General features: G+C 32.6%; 1 protein-coding gene across 2 annotated transcripts; it reads left to right on the forward strand.

Moving 5' to 3' along the window:
• LOC109355311 (ABC transporter G family member 28-like) lies at nt 2,860-11,465 on the forward strand. Of its 2 annotated transcripts, XM_019598396.1 has the most exons (15): nt 2,860-3,128; nt 3,317-3,393; nt 3,873-4,139; nt 4,442-4,505; nt 4,590-4,736; nt 4,931-4,965; nt 5,360-5,433; nt 5,813-6,050; nt 7,718-8,423; nt 8,529-8,825; nt 9,313-9,804; nt 10,142-10,290; nt 10,396-10,685; nt 11,037-11,176; nt 11,271-11,465. In XM_019598396.1, exons 1-15 carry the CDS (start codon nt 2,890-2,892, stop codon nt 11,425-11,427), a joined length of 3,372 nt encoding a protein of 1,123 aa, XP_019453941.1. In that variant the 5' UTR covers nt 2,860-2,889; the 3' UTR covers nt 11,428-11,465. The 2 variants fall into 2 exon arrangements, with proteins under 2 accessions (XP_019453941.1, XP_019453940.1); XM_019598395.1 differs by lacking the exons at nt 7,718-8,423; nt 8,529-8,825 and adding an exon at nt 6,772-7,068 and having other exon boundaries at nt 5,813-6,666.

Genomic DNA, 17,165 nt, shown 5'->3' on the forward strand with positions numbered 1-17,165 from the left:
TATAGTCATTAGATAATCTATCATTTATTTGAATTACTTTTATTTTAAGAGTAAATGATGATTAAATATGAATAATGCAATAACAATGTATAAAACTCTTACACTCTCAATATATATATTTTTTCTCTATAAATAATATAGATTTTTTCCCAAAAAAATTGCAGGATGAGCATTACTGTATTTGCACACCCTCATTATTACATAGCATCCTCACTGGGTGAGCTATTAGGTATAAAATGTTAGGATATAACTATTTGGAAGTGTGCTATAACCTTCCCCAAAAAAGAGAAAAAAGTTTGACAATAAAATTATAATTATATTTGTGAGTTTAATTGAGATGTGGAATTTTTTTAAGAAAAATAACAATTTTAAAAAAATATTTATAGATGACAGAAGACACATATAAATGGACAATTTAGAAGTCTCCGAATCTGAGATGTCATGTAATGTGAAAACTAAGAAGGATGGTTGAGAAACTGAAGTGTTGAATTCAAGTTCTTTTCTTAAGTATTGGCTGTCATACCTTTTTGTACTTGCATTTTCTATAATCAATTACCTTCCAAATATGGACAATACAATGTATGAAACATTGCAATATTGAAGCCTTAGTGGACAAGTTTTAAACTATTAGCGCCCAAGATGGTATTAATATAAGAAAGTAATATATGTAATTTATAATTTATAAATAGAGTTACATATGTTATAAAAAAATATATCATTTTTCATTGAATATACTAAAACCTTAATTCTGGCCCACAGTCTCATACTCTCTGACTTTGAAAAGTTGAAGACAAAAATTCATATAGTGAACTGTAACATTAAATATTAGTAATTTAATATTTCCAAAATGTGAGTTTAAATTGTTGGTGCCTAGTTCATATTGATCAGAATACAGAAAGAGCATCACAAAAAAACATAGAGTGTTCTGTTCTCAATCTCACAATGTCTTCTTTTTCAACCAAACCCATGAAAACAAAAGTACCTTATTCTAAAGGCACAAAGGACCGTCACACCAAGGTTGATGGAAGAGAAAGCCGTGTTCTATTGCCACCACTCTGTGCTGCTCGTGTCTTTCAACTCACCCGAGAGCTTGGTTACAAGACTCATGGTGAAACCATTGAGTGGCTTTTGCGCAAGGCAGAGCCATCCATTGTTGCTGCCACCACCAGAATATCATCATCTTCAGTGAATAAGTCAGGATCATTGGACTCTGTTGTTGTTGATGAGAACAAAAATAGTGGTCAACAAACGTTTCAATCATTGGAGTTTGATTGGTTTTCAAATAGGGGTGTGGAATTTTCAGCTAATGAGATAGCAGTTTTCCAATCCATGATGACCAAGTTCACTTGAAGAGGCAAAATGAGAAGAACAAAGATTTTATCACTTAGGTGTTTGTCTTCATTATATATTTTGCATTTTATCAGTAATTAGGCACAGTAAGGTATCTTATATATATATATATATACCTGGACTTATAGGAGTAGAAAACAAACCATTAGTGTCCATGGCATTAGTTAATGTATACCTTGTTAAGGAGGTACCCTTTACAATTTTTGGGTCTTATTTGTATGCCAAAAAGCAAAGGAACCATGAATGAACATGTTTTGTTTCTAGAAAATCTCTATTCTTTTTAAAATTGATACTAATTATCAGATTCATACTCACTTGATTCTTCTAAAATAATATTTCATATTTACATCTTTAAGCTAGTCTTTCAACTTGACTTAAAGTAATATATGATTATATATTTAGATACAAGGGTTAGGAATGACAAAAAAAAATAACATGTAAATATTTGTAAAAATATCCATAATTAGTATCCGTAATTATAATTTATGGGTAGGAGCGGGTTTATTCTACTCATCCTATGGGTACCCACATATTTATAAACTCATTTTTATATATATTATAACTTTTTATTTATAGATTATATATTATATAGTTTATTATTATTTTATAATAAATTACTCTAATTTGATTATAATCTTAAATTTATCACATATAATAATAGCTTATTATTTTTACATATTAACTATTATAAAGTATATACATATATAAATAAAATTTAAAACTCGTTGAATACTTGCAAATATTCATTACTCGTACAAGTACATGCAGATAATGTAAATTTGGGAATAGAAAAACACTCAAGTGACCGGCAGGCTGGTTGTAATCCCTACTAACGATATTGATAAAAAAGTATCACATATTTTTTCTCATTCATCTTCTTGTTATGATGCTGAAGTTTTTTTCCCTTCATAATAAATGCTACTAAAACTGGCAGATTAGTCTCATTGCAAGAACTATTGTTGTATTGAAACAAAAGTCATAGTAGCTTTTTGGATAACTTCAGTCGGATAAAGTCAAAATCACCCTGAAGTTGATAAATGTTTATAAATTATTTTCCTTTTGGTGATTATTTTTTCAAATAAAATTGCATAGATGGAGCTTCATCCTAATTATTGAAACCACTCATTATGAGCCACTTGAAGTGACATGCACGTACTAATAGTAAAAAAATAATACACTATTGTTGTGTACGAGGTTGCATTTTGTGAGACCATATATAAGGTGTGACACTTGTCTTAATTTCAGCATAATCTTATTAGGACATAACATTTTCTTATGTTTGATTGGATTTAACACAAGCAAATGTTGCTCCCCCATACATTGCCAAATCTTCACATGAAAATGCGAATACCCAGCTTTTGCATTCTCTCTCTTTCTGTAACCAACCCTGTCATTCTATGTTCCTTATCAACCCATATTCACCATGAATCTACCCTTTCAATTTCACCCTTTGTTTTGTGATCAATAATTAACTACTTTTCTCAGATTGTAAATACATACATAAAAGAATATAAAAAACAAATCTTTTGTGATGTGAAGATGATCAATAGAGATATAAGGAAGGTGGTTGCTTTTGTTGAAATTGTTGTTATATTGAGCTGCATTGTGGGGCTATTGCAAGTTTCATGTCAGAACAACAATGATGATGGTGGTGGTGGTGGTGGCGGTGCTGGGATTCAGATTTTGGCCCAGGAATTATACCGTGCTAGCATGGCCAACATCACCAAGGTCTTGAAAGCCACAATAAAAGAAGAGTTGGGTTTTTGCATAGTTGATGTGTGAGTCTTGATTTACCAATATCATTTTTTCTTGTCTTGATGATAACATAACATATTATTATACACACCTATCACTTTATATTTACACATCTTGTTACAATTAAACTCACATATTTAATCTATAGACAATGTGAAAGAAGATGTTTAATAAAATGAGTAATTACTATTGCTGTTTTTTTACCCTTCAGGGACGCAGATTGGGATGGGGCGTTCAATTTCACCAAAGATCTGAGTTTTTTGACCATGTGTTCCCAGAAATTAAAGGGTACTGTACTCACTTGCAAAGTCTAATTCAGTTTGCTTGCCCTGAAATTTCACCAAAGATCTGAGTTTTTTAAGCAATGAAGATTGAACTCTAAATCATTTATTTATAGAAATTCTGATAGCATGCCAAAATTTAACTCTCCTACAAACTTAAACTATAAAATATCAGTATACAAAACTATAAAATGAATGACTTTATTATTTATCTAGCATAATGTCTATTAGAGCAGCCCCTTCCAAATCACATATCAACAAGAAATTTGAGATATGTGTACTGAAAAATGATAAACATACAAAATAGAATAGACACCAAAGTATAGAAAGTACATTTTAACTAAATAGATATGATCCTGTGTATACATGTGTGTGAGTACGCATCAGGAAAAGATAAAGTTGATCGTTTAAAATCTATAGGTAGGGACTCTTAGTATCTTGGGTTTCGAGCATGAACATCGGTGTTGATTTTGATGAGTTTTTCAGGTGATATCACACAGCGTATTTGCACGGCAGCAGAAATAGAAGCCTATGCTCGAAGTTTTACAACCGAAACCAAATCCGCCTTTCTGAAGCCTAACATAAACTGTAATATGAGTTCGTGGCTGAACGGATGTGAGCCCGGGTGGGCCTGTAAAGCTAATCAGAAAGTAGAGGTAAACAATAACAAGAAGGAGATACCTGTTAGATCTATTGATTGCCAACCTTGTTGTGAAGGTTTCTTCTGCCCTCATGGTATCACCTGCATGATACGTAAGTATTTATGTATTTGCTTACACAAGAGTCACCACAACACGAAATTGGTTTCATTTTACATTTAGCCAAAGACTTATGGGAATATATACATCTTGTTATTAGATGGAATTTATGTGTGACCTACTGAATATAGTGGATCTCACATGAACTCTACCCGATAACAAAAAGTATCTTGAACACAAATGCGTTGCTGACATTTATTGTCTTGGTCATGCTCTATAAACTCTTAATATGTTCTCAATTTGGTTGAATGTTCTAACTTTATTCTTTTGTTGTCATTTTTGTGTGTACTATTGAAGCCTGCCCATTAGGCTCTTACTGTCCACGTGCCGAACTCAATAAAACTAGTGGAGTATGTGAACCGTAAGTCCTTCCCTTTTCGCTCTACTTCTTTTAAATTGTTATATATGACATACTTCAGCATTTATCAGCAGAATCAATGTGCAGATATCGGTATCAGATACCTCCTGGAAAGTTTAACCATACTTGTGGAGGAGCAGATATTTGGGCAGACATTACTAGTAGTGCAGATGTATTCTGTTCATCAGGATCATTCTGCCCATCAACTATAATAAAAAATCCTTGCAATAAAGGGTATTGATAATCACCCCTGAACTTTTAGTTTTAGCATTTGTTCTTAAATTTACAAGTAGCCTGCTTAGTTTCCCACTGCCTATGTTTTTGAACTTCTGAAAACTTTGCATATTTATTCTGGTTATTGTCTGTGCTAAAGTGTAATTGCCACCTTTTATATATTATCCTAAGCTACTTTTATGTACACATTGCAGGTTTTACTGCAGAACAGGTTCTACTGCCCAAGAGCGTAAGTACTCCGAATTTGTTATTTGATCTCTTGAGTGAATTGAACTTACCAGTAGTCATTTTCTTCTATGCCATTCTCACTCTCTTTGTTCTGAAGTCTCGGAAATTTATGTAATGTGATTAAGGGGGGAGTTGTTAAGTGTCCATCAAATATTGAGTAATATGATATGAAGGCTTTGATGTTGATAGACATGTTAATGTGTTACACTTAAAAAAAGCCTTCTTTTGACACAATTTAATAATGTATTGAACTATGTATTACTAATTTGGGAGTGTATATGTTAATGTAAATATAACACATCTTTATATCTGTTGGGAATAAACTTTTGGCATGGATGTGAATGCTGATTAATGTAGTCTGTGACCCTTTTTTCTTGATATTTTGTCTTGCCCAGGATGTTTCAGATTGGCTAGCTGTGAGCCTAAATCAGCAAATCAGAATATTACTGCATATGGTGTCCTGGTTTTTGTGAGTAATCTTCAGAATTTTCATTGTATATGAAGTATTACTTATATATAAATTCCATGACTATTACATATATACAGGAAAAAACTAATGTCAAATATGTGAATCATGTTTTTGTTTTCAATTTTCTTTTAAGATGACCTCTAAGTTGGAATCTTTCATTTTGGGTTGTATGCTATACCCTTTTTCTAAGGTTACCTCTTTTTTTTAGCACCTGTCAGTTGCAAAGATGGTAGACTTTTCTTTTCTTTTTAAACTTTTATGTGTTCATGTCATTTTTCAACAGTTGATGAATAATATAATTGTAGAACTCAGCTTGTTTTAGATAAATTTGTTCACTGTGGTCTTGTAGTACTAACCCTTCCTTCAATTGTCAATGCAGGCTGGCTTGTGTTTCATGCTTATTATCATATATAACTGTTCGGATCAAGTACTTGCAACTCGAGAAAGAAGACAAGCAAAATCAAGAGAAAGGGCTGCTCAAAGTGTTCGAGAAACACAAGCACGTGAAAAATGGAAATCTGCAAAAGATATTGCTAAGAAACATGCTACTGAACTTCAGTCACAATTGTCGCGTACTTTTTCTCGCAAAAAATCTACAAAGACCCCAGAATTCAAAGGTGTCTTACCACCAATGGTTGGTACGTCAAAAGCAAAGAAAAAGGATAAAAACGACCTCTCAAAAATAATAAATGAAATCGAGGAAAACCCTGATAGTCAAGAAGGGTTTAATGTTCAGATAGGAGATAAAAATATGAAAAAAGCACCAAGGGGTAAACAATTGCATACTCAAAGCCAAATGTTCAGGTATGCATATGGTCAGATTGAAAAAGAAAAGGCCTTACAGGAACAAAATAAGAACTTGACCTTCTCTGGAGTTATTTCTATGGCTAGTGATATTGAGATAAGGAAGAGGCCTACAATTGAGGTTGCTTTTAAGGACTTAACTCTCACTTTGAAAGGTAAAAACAAACATCTATTAAGAAGTGTGACAGGGAAATTATATCCTGGAAGAGTTTCGGCAGTCATGGGTCCTTCCGGGGCTGGTAAGACAACATTTCTTTCTGCCTTAACCGGAAAAGCAACTGGATGTCACACAACTGGCCAAGTTCTTGTAAATGGCCAGGAATCATCTATTACATCATACAAGAAGATCATTGGTTTTGTTCCACAAGATGATATTGTGCATGGAAATTTGACTGTGGAGGAGAATCTGTGGTTCAGTGCTAGATGCAGGTGTGTTGCATTATTATGCAGATAAGAGGTTTATGCCTATTTCGCGCACTTTCTTGCAACTGAGTATTCTCCTCTAACTTTTATTACATTTTCATGTCATTGTAGACTCTCTGCTGATTTACCAAAAGAAGAGAAGGTTTTGGTGGTTGAAAGAGTCATTGAGGCCTTGGGTTTGCAGGCAATAAGGGATTCTCTGGTTGGGACAGTGGAGAGGCGAGGAATATCGGGAGGTCAAAGGAAGAGAGTAAATGTTGGACTTGAAATGGTTATGGAACCTTCACTTTTAATTTTAGATGAACCTACATCTGGTTTGGATAGCTCATCTTCTCAGTTACTTCTTAGAGCACTTAGACGTGAAGCTCTTGAAGGAGTAAACATATGTATGGTCCTTCATCAACCAAGGTAAATATGTGCATTCTTATTTATACAACTCAATCGAACAACAATTCACGACAACTCCTAAAGTACAAGGAAAGCATCTATACTTTGCGAAAGAAAATAGCTTTTGTACGATCGGGATTGTTGTTCAAAATAGTTGTTCAATGAAACTTTTTCTATTTTAAAATAGTTAACAGGATTTGCATAGTGAATACCAAATTTCTTACACACCAGTTAATGGTGCTTTAAAGATTGTGGTTAATGAGTTTATAGCAACTAGCCAACTCTTTAAGAACATGCTACTATTTCATTAATCAATAATCAGATAACAAAGGTGATTTTTTTGATGTCAATGATCTATTTCGTTATTAGAATATGAAGAGTTTTGCTAGAGACTAGAATGCATCCTACTACACAATAGTGTGTCCATCATTATGATTGTATGAGATGCATAACCAAATGGATTAAACTAACATTTTTTTATTCTATTCTTAATTTTGGTCCTTCCTTCAATTGTCAATGCAGGCTGGCTTGTGTTTCATGCTTATTATCATATATAACTGTTCGGATCAAGTACTTGCAACTCGAGAAAGAAGACAAGCAAAATCAAGAGAAAGGGCTGCTCAAAGTGTTCGAGAAACACAAGCACGTGAAAAATGGAAATCTGCAAAAGATATTGCTAAGAAACATGCTACTGAACTTCAGTCACAATTGTCGCGTACTTTTTCTCGCAAAAAATCTACAAAGACCCCAGAATTCAAAGGTGTCTTACCACCAATGGTTGGTACGTCAAAAGCAAAGAAAAAGGATAAAAACGACCTCTCAAAAATAATAAATGAAATCGAGGAAAACCCTGATAGTCAAGAAGGGTTTAATGTTCAGATAGGAGATAAAAATATGAAAAAAGCACCAAGGGGTAAACAATTGCATACTCAAAGCCAAATGTTCAGGTATGCATATGGTCAGATTGAAAAAGAAAAGGCCTTACAGGAACAAAATAAGAACTTGACCTTCTCTGGAGTTATTTCTATGGCTAGTGATATTGAGATAAGGAAGAGGCCTACAATTGAGGTTGCTTTTAAGGACTTAACTCTCACTTTGAAAGGTAAAAACAAACATCTATTAAGAAGTGTGACAGGGAAATTATATCCTGGAAGAGTTTCGGCAGTCATGGGTCCTTCCGGGGCTGGTAAGACAACATTTCTTTCTGCCTTAACCGGAAAAGCAACTGGATGTCACACAACTGGCCAAGTTCTTGTAAATGGCCAGGAATCATCTATTACATCATACAAGAAGATCATTGGTTTTGTTCCACAAGATGATATTGTGCATGGAAATTTGACTGTGGAGGAGAATCTGTGGTTCAGTGCTAGATGCAGGTGTGTTGCATTATTATGCAGATAAGAGGTTTATGCCTATTTCGCGCACTTTCTTGCAACTGAGTATTCTCCTCTAACTTTTATTACATTTTCATGTCATTGTAGACTCTCTGCTGATTTACCAAAAGAAGAGAAGGTTTTGGTGGTTGAAAGAGTCATTGAGGCCTTGGGTTTGCAGGCAATAAGGGATTCTCTGGTTGGGACAGTGGAGAGGCGAGGAATATCGGGAGGTCAAAGGAAGAGAGTAAATGTTGGACTTGAAATGGTTATGGAACCTTCACTTTTAATTTTAGATGAACCTACATCTGGTTTGGATAGCTCATCTTCTCAGTTACTTCTTAGAGCACTTAGACGTGAAGCTCTTGAAGGAGTAAACATATGTATGGTCCTTCATCAACCAAGGTAAATATGTGCATTCTTATTTATACAACTCAATCGAACAACAATTCACGACAACTCCTAAAGTACAAGGAAAGCATCTATACTTTGCGAAAGAAAATAGCTTTTGTACGATCGGGATTGTTGTTCAAAATAGTTGTTCAATGAAACTTTTTCTATTTTAAAATAGTTAACAGGATTTGCATAGTGAATACCAAATTTCTTACACACCAGTTAATGGTGCTTTAAAGATTGTGGTTAATGAGTTTATAGCAACTAGCCAACTCTTTAAGAACATGCTACTATTTCATTAATCAATAATCAGATAACAAAGGTGATTTTTTTGATGTCAATGATCTATTTCGTTATTAGAATATGAAGAGTTTTGCTAGAGACTAGAATGCATCCTACTACACAATAGTGTGTCCATCATTATGATTGTATGAGATGCATAACCAAATGGATTAAACTAACATTTTTTTATTCTATTCTTAATTTTGGTGAACTCCAGTTACACCTTGTTCAGGATGTTTGATGATTTTATACTACTAGCTAAAGGAGGTCTTACAGTGTATCATGGACCAGTGAACAAAGTGGAAGAGTACTTTTCCAGTATAGGAATTGTTGTCCCTGACAGAGTGAACCCTCCAGATTACTACATTGACATTTTAGAAGGAATAGTAAAACTACCAGAAAGTTCAGGAGTGAACTATAAACAACTACCTGTTAGATGGATGCTTCATAACGGGTACCCCGTGCCGATGGATATGCTAGCAACTGTTGAAGGAATGGCAACCCCTGGTGAAGGTTCTGCACATGGAGCTGCTGCTACAACAGGGAATGCTGATGACACTTCCTTTGCTGGAGAGCTTTGGCAGGATGTGAAGTGCAATGTTGAGCTCAAGAAGGACAATCTTCAACACAACTTTTTAAATTATTCGCGTGATTTGTCTAATCGGGAAACGCCTGGAACATTCACACAGTACAAATACTTCCTTGGAAGGTAAGTAAGTAAGTAGTTTTATATAACCTGCAATTTTCAGTAGAGTTTCAAGTGCAGATGAAATAAAGTGGTAGAGACTACACACACTTCTAAATGTCAAAAAAGTAGACCATCTCATTTGGACAACTTTCTTGACAAATTTGATTTTATAATGCAATACTATTTGTACATGAAACATTAGCTGAAATAAGATAGACTAGTCAAGAATAGATAAACATGAAACATTTTCGCAAAGCAAATTATAACTATCTACTATTTTTCAAGGTTTGTTACTAGAGGGAGTATATTTCAGCTAATTTTAAGACCTTGGTTTTCTTGTGCTCCTGGTTCCCTGCAGAGTCGGAAAGCAAAGGTTAAGAGAAGCTAGAACACAAGCTGTAGATTTTCTAATTTTGCTACTAGCTGGCCTCTGCTTAGGAACACTTGCCAAAGTGAGTGATGAATCGTTCGGATCAACCGGTTATACATACACTGTAATAGCAGTATGTAAGTTTCCTATAATTTCTTGGCTATTGTTATTTGTTACCCTGTTACCTACTACCTCTTTGTCATATTTTCTTTTTGTTTCACTGATAATATATTACCCTTCAGCACTCCTTTCAAAGATTGCTGCTTTGAGATCCTTCTCATTGGATAAGTTGCACTATTGGAGGGAGAGTGCTTCAGGCATGAGTAGTTTGGCTTACTTTCTTTCGAAGGATACGGTCGATCATTTCAGTACAATTATCAAACCTCTGGTTTATCTATCTATGTTCTATTTCTTCAACAATCCAAGATCATCAGTCACAGATAATTACATGGTTCTGCTGTGTTTGGTGTATTGTGTCACCGGCGTAGCTTATGTATTAGCAATCTTCCTTCAACCTGGTCCTGCGCAATTGGTGAGCATTTATATCTTTCATGAGAAACTAATGTGTATCACACCAACTATTAGATCTATTGGTGTCTCTCTTGCAAACATTTTTAATGTTATATGTGATGATAGACATCAAATGTTACATATCTAGAACACCTTAGGTAACATTTGAAAACGGATAAGATGTTTCATTCTGTTTCTATTTGATTTCACTCGAACCGAAATATTCGACTTTTTAGTCTCTTGTTTTGTTCTATTTTATATAATACACCAAATATACAGAACATAACTCATGTTCTATTTTGACATGTCTACAAAACAATACATATGATGTGGCTATTTTTCTTAGTAACAAGGCATTTTCTGTGTTATGCAGTGGTCAGTGTTACTTCCTGTAGTTTTGACTCTAGTAGCAACCTATGATAATCAAGAAGATAGCAAATATGTGCGGTTTCTATCCGACTTGTGCTACACGAAATGGGCTCTCGAGGCATTCGTAATATCAAATGCGAAAAGGTATGAATGAGTTCTGATATGTTGATGTTGATGCTGATTTATCCCTCAGTTTTTCACTGCTACTGATTTGCATAGTAAATTTTGTGCCATGTAGATATGCTGGAGTTTGGTTAATAAGCAGATGTGGTGCACTCTATGCAAGTGGCTATGATCTGAACCATTGGTATCAATGTTTAGGCCTTCTTATATTAACAGGAATTATTAGCCGCATGCTTGCATTCTTTTGTATGATAACATTCCAAAAGAAATAGGTTCAACTCTTTATCCCTTCTGATTAATTCTTTTTGCACAAATCAAAGATGGTAAGTCCAAAACTTGTGTTGTATGAGATTGATTTTGACAAGTGTTAGGTGTGGATAAGGTAGCATTAGATTTACAGAAAAGATACCCTTGCTTAATTATCACTAACTGCAGTTTTCAACTCAGTTACTAGTTTTCAATATGTATCAAAAGCAAGTTCAGCATAAGACTAAGCTTCAACAGTTTTAAGTTTCATATAGAGTAAGTTTCGGAAGTTTTAAGTTTCATGCTATCATTCATAACTCTATGGTGGTGATAGTAGCCAGATTGTATGATATAACACTACAAACTGATTTGTAGATTTATAGATTTTTCTATTCTTTCAATAAATCTTTTGCATGAATGGTACAGTGTGTGAATACACTAATAATCTTTAACAAAATGTAATATAAATAAATAGTAAATAATTAGTAATCGTATATAAGGTATTTCACTCATAAACAAATTTCACTTAATTGAAATACAATATAATTTACGTGACTAATCCACTCTTGTCTATATAACATTAAATACTGGTATTCAATTAAATGAATGTAGGCACCTTTTAACACAATGAATGTATCAAAGTGCATAAATGGACATTTCTATTTAGCCTTTATTTAAGGATTCACCAAAATCAAACTAAAAAATAGAGCTATGTATTTCTAAGTTGTTTTTTATTTTATTTTTTATTCCATGACCCTCCCACTTGATATTTAGAAATTAACATCACATTCAGATACATATACGAGGTTCCTTAAATATTATTTTTTAAATACATGTGAATTCAGAAATCAAACTAGATAATCAAGAAGGTGTTACTTTATAATGTAAGATCTTACTGGATTACTCATATTCGATAATTTGATTCTTGAACAGTCATTTCAAATCCTAAAAGGGATTAGTTATTTGCCAAAAGATGTGAGAAAATAACATTTGTTGTCCCACAGTTTGTATTCCATGTGTCATAGACTTGTGATTCGTCTGAAAAACATTTAATAATTAAATTTTAACTTAAATATATTTTTCTGACCAATCACAAGCTCATGACACATGAAGTGACACAAACTTAGGCAGTGCATTTTGACCAGAAATTTACCATAGTAGTGTAAGTTTTGTACTTATTACAAAAGTAGTGCATTTTTTTTGTAAATCGACAACCCCATGACCATTTCCCTTCTTTTTTTCTCTTGGACCCACATAAATCGGCAACACTGATGGAATTTTTTTTTTTAATATTTGCTTATAAATCGTGACGGAAGATGGAGTTTTCCATGTCAAGTTTTTTTTATAGAAATCATCACTCCAAGATGGAGTTTTTCATTGTTTTTTTTAATATATTAGTGTAAATTGTCAATGGTGGTGGAGGTTTAGTATTTTATTTTCTTAATATATATATGTAAATCGGCAATAGACTAGGAGTTTTATTTTTTTCTTTGCACGAGTTTTACGTATTATTTTATTTTATTCCTGTATCCCTAACAAGAATAGGTTGAGTTCTATGTTTAAATTTTTATATAATTTTTGTTCATTCCAACCTATTACTATATTTTGCAACACTAATATTATTAAGAAAAAAATATTACAATATTAAAATCTTAATACATTAAATCTGAAACAACTTTAAAGACGTCTGTGTGATGAAGTGGCACATGGATATGGTTTTCTCTTTCTTAATAATACTAGTGTTGCAAAATATAGTAATAGGTTAGAATGAACAAAAATTAGACTAAAAATTTAAACATACAACTCAATGTATTCTTGTTAGGGATACATGAATAAAATAAAATAATAAATAAAACTCATACAAAGAAAAAAATAAAACTCCTACTCTATTTATATATATATATTAAGAAAATAAAATACTAAACCTCTAATTTATTCTATAAAAAAACTTAATGGAAAACTCATCTCCAGTCACAATTTATAAGCAAATATTGAGGGGGGAAAATCTATCAGTATTGCAGATTTATGTGGGTCAAAGAGAAAAAAGAAGAAAAATGGTCATGTGGTTGCCGATTTACAAAAAATGTATTACTTTTATAACAAATACAAAACTTACATTACCATGGTAAATTTCTGGTCAAAATGCACTACCTAAGTAAATTTGCCTACAAAAGAACAGTATTTATTAAATTCTATATTATACTCAGATAAATATTTTCCCGCTAAAAGATAAAAGAATATTTGGCAGACATGATTTTCCTTCCTCATGCCATATCAGTTTCATCGTTACTTTGGATTTTCATTTATTTTCTATTACTTTTCTTCCTTATTTGAATTTTCTGTTTGAATCACAAATCATTCTTATTTTACATGAACAAATGCAGAGAGGGAAGAACAAGGAATTCAAAAAAATCATTTATCCTTCCCTCTTATTTGTTTTTATTCTTCTTCAAAAGGGTGGTCAAAGATTGGTTGTAAAATTTGAAGCACCTGAAATCAAAATTTAACCTTTCGGTGAGTGAATACTCTATTATTCTATTTCTCATTTTCTTTATAAAATCAGGTTCTTTTTTTTGGAACTCATTGTATAATTTATATTGGGATGAGTTCTTAAGAACTACAAAGTATGTGGAGCTTTCAGTATGAGAATCAAGCACATAAGATAATGACCCAGTGCAATCCTTAACTTTAGGTGAATGAGATAGTAATGCTTCACTCATGAGTGATGACTATACTAATGGAGTTGATGCAATTTTGGAATTTGCCAATAATAATTGATTCTTTTATTGTCTTCGTGTGAATTTCAATCGGCTAAGGGTAAGACAATAAAGAGAGGATTATGTTGATGATCCAATTGTGGAGGATCAACTAGAGGACATACTAGTGATATTAGCCAAGAATCTTTTCATGATATATATATATATATATATATATATATATGATGGAGATTGATTTATATTATTTTTTTATCCTCTTTGATTTATATGCACTTTTTCAGATTTTTACTTTATGATAATTTATCATTCTAGGGATTATGTTATAGTTTTTCAATTTGCTACATTTCATGTTTTGATTTGGATTTTCTTTTGCAGTTGTATTGCAGGTAAAAATGTTAGCAAGGAATAAAGTCTTCAAGTTTGAGAGGCTACGTAGATCATAAGGTCCTGCTTCTAAAATAGATTTGCAGAATCTTTGCGAAGTGATATTGTGTAAGATTATCCTTCTACTTATGTCACCAAAGTTCTTAAATTTATACATCATTCATAGCTATAGAATGGAAGCAACGGAAAGGGGGTGCTGAAAGAGAAATTGAAAATTTGAAAGTCACGAAATAATATATTTTTTAGATGACTCTCATTACATATACCATTATCGGTAAAAAATAAATCGAGTTTTTGAGTACGTAAACAATATAATGAATTATCCTCATATCATTATATCCCATTTCCTTGTAGAAGAAGAACCTTGACATAAAACGGAAACCATAACACACCAGAACAAATATATGAAGGTCATAGGAAAATCAAGACCATAGAAAATACTTCATGTGACATGCATGGATTATCTGAAATGTAGATTATTTGCTGCCATAAATTATAACTTTAATATACAAAAAATATAAATCCTTTTTGTTCCCTAACTTTGATCTTCTCACTAATAAATGTTTTCTTTGGGTCCTCTAATTTGTAAAAGTTAGGGCATGCTTGTCTTCTTCATGGTATCAACTCTAGGTGGTATGATGGTGAAGAAGGTGGTCGTAAGAAATGAAGTGTAGGAGGTTGTGGATTCGAGTCCCACCATCAACAAAAAAAATAAAAGTTATAAAGTGGTTTGATGGTAAGGTGTAAAAGGTTGAGGGTTGAGTCCCACTCATAACTTTCTTAAATTGTTAGAATAAGGTGGCTGAAAATTGGGATACCCCACCCTCACTCATTTTCTTCCATGTCTCTCTCTACTCAATCATACGATCACCACACAGTATAACCCCACCATTCCTCTAACATTTTCATCACAAAAACCAAAGCCCCATACATAATAAACGCCATACCTACCTATCATCTACAAATAGAAGCTTCATCAACAATAACATACCCAAAAATCATAAAAAAGCTCCCATCAAAATTTACCAACACATATTTAATCTCATTCTACTTAAAACCCACAGATTTATTTTCCAAACCCACCAATAAAAACATACATGTTTTCCCAATTAAACCTAAAATTGAAACTTAACTCATAATGTTGGTCTAGTAGCAAGTATAAGTTTTGAGATATTTATAAGATGATCAAAATGTCAATGCTTGATTCTTGTAACGATACTTGTTGAGATGAGTAACCATACATTCAAAAAAATTAGTTTCTTACAAAAAAGGTTAAATGATAGTACCAAAAAATACTTACAATAAAAAAACTTTTTAAATCTGTTCATATATAGTTGAAAATTTTAGTCAACGCCACTCACGGTGAAATGGTTGATAACAATGGTTGAATGTTTGTTTGATTCTCTGGTTGTGGAGACGAAGGGTTTTGGAGGTGAAAGATGTTATTTTGGGTCCTACCATCTTGGTCACAAAGCTCCAAAGATTTGTTGTCCCATGGAATGATTGAAATTTGAAGGTTTTCACTTTTCAGGTCGTACCATCTTCATACACCTGAATGATTAAGGCTTTCAGGTTTCAACAAAACCCATGGAACAAATGCACCTTACTCCACCTTAGTTCAACTTCAAATGTTATTTTACTCATGGGTTTCTTGGTCATTCCAATATTCCTCCAACGCTTCAATGATTAATCCTACACCTAGAGGTAAGGAAACTGATCAGACAGCCTATAATATGTTAGATGAGGTTAGATTTTTTTCATAAACATGTTTGACTTAAAACGAGCCAAGTCTAAAAGGCCGACATATTTAGGTATGTTATATAATAATGTTGATACTATATAATTTTAATATAAGAAATATTATTCTATATGCAATTTTAATATAAAAATGTATACGCAAATATAATTTAATTATTAGGGTTATAAGAATCTAGTTAAAAGTATACTAACTATTAACCTATTTAAATATAGATATGATAACATATTCTATGATAATATAGTATAATAGTTATTTAAACAGATTAACATGTCAAACTATATTTTTAAACAAATCAACATAAGCTTTGAATTTTTTTTAAACATTTATAGTTCAGACTCCTATATACTATATCAGCTCAACTTGTTTAAGACAAAGTCTGACCTAACCTGTTTTCATCTAGATTTAGCCAGCATTGCGTAAATGTTGTGACATGAAACTATATAGAGCTAGCAAATAGGAAGCATGGTCCATATGAGAGTAGAAAAAATGTCACACCAAAGCATGGGCATTAAGGGTTCTTAACTTCTTATGTACGAATAAATGAGATCTCCCTTTGTGAACCAACAAAGGCAATAACAAAGAATATGATTTTATGTGTATACTCATGGATGACAGTAATTATATAAGTATTGACATTTTTCTTATAAAGAAAAAAATGAAGAAGTGTGTACAGATGTATAGTACATAAGTGTTTAATGTTGTTATTTCATCTTTTCTTTTCCTTAATGTCAAAGTTAAATGTCAACTTCGAATGTATAGGTAGACATTGGAAGATTTATCAAAGTTTATTTACCCATTAACAATTTGTCGCTTGTTAATTTGCTTACGAGGACAAAATCATATTTACCTAATAAAGCTAGAGTTTTATGGGATGATATTCAATTTCTTAACCATGGGAATTTTT

Source organism: Lupinus angustifolius, chromosome LG08 (assembly GCF_001865875.1).
Source record: "Lupinus angustifolius cultivar Tanjil chromosome LG08, LupAngTanjil_v1.0, whole genome shotgun sequence".
Taxonomy (NCBI): Eukaryota; Viridiplantae; Streptophyta; class Magnoliopsida; order Fabales; family Fabaceae; genus Lupinus; species Lupinus angustifolius.

Excerpts from the sequence above, each read along its gene's own strand:
- LOC109355311 (XM_019598396.1), top strand. The coding sequence starts at position 2,890 with ATGATCAATAGAGATATAAGGAAGGTGGTTGCTTTTGTTGAAATTGTT. Across the intron at positions 10,686-11,036 it reads AACCTGGTCCTGCGCAATTG|TGGTCAGTGTTACTTCCTGT; the intron begins GTGAGCATTTAT and ends TGTGTTATGCAG. Across the intron at positions 11,177-11,270 it reads GTAATATCAAATGCGAAAAG|ATATGCTGGAGTTTGGTTAA; the intron begins GTATGAATGAGT and ends TGTGCCATGTAG.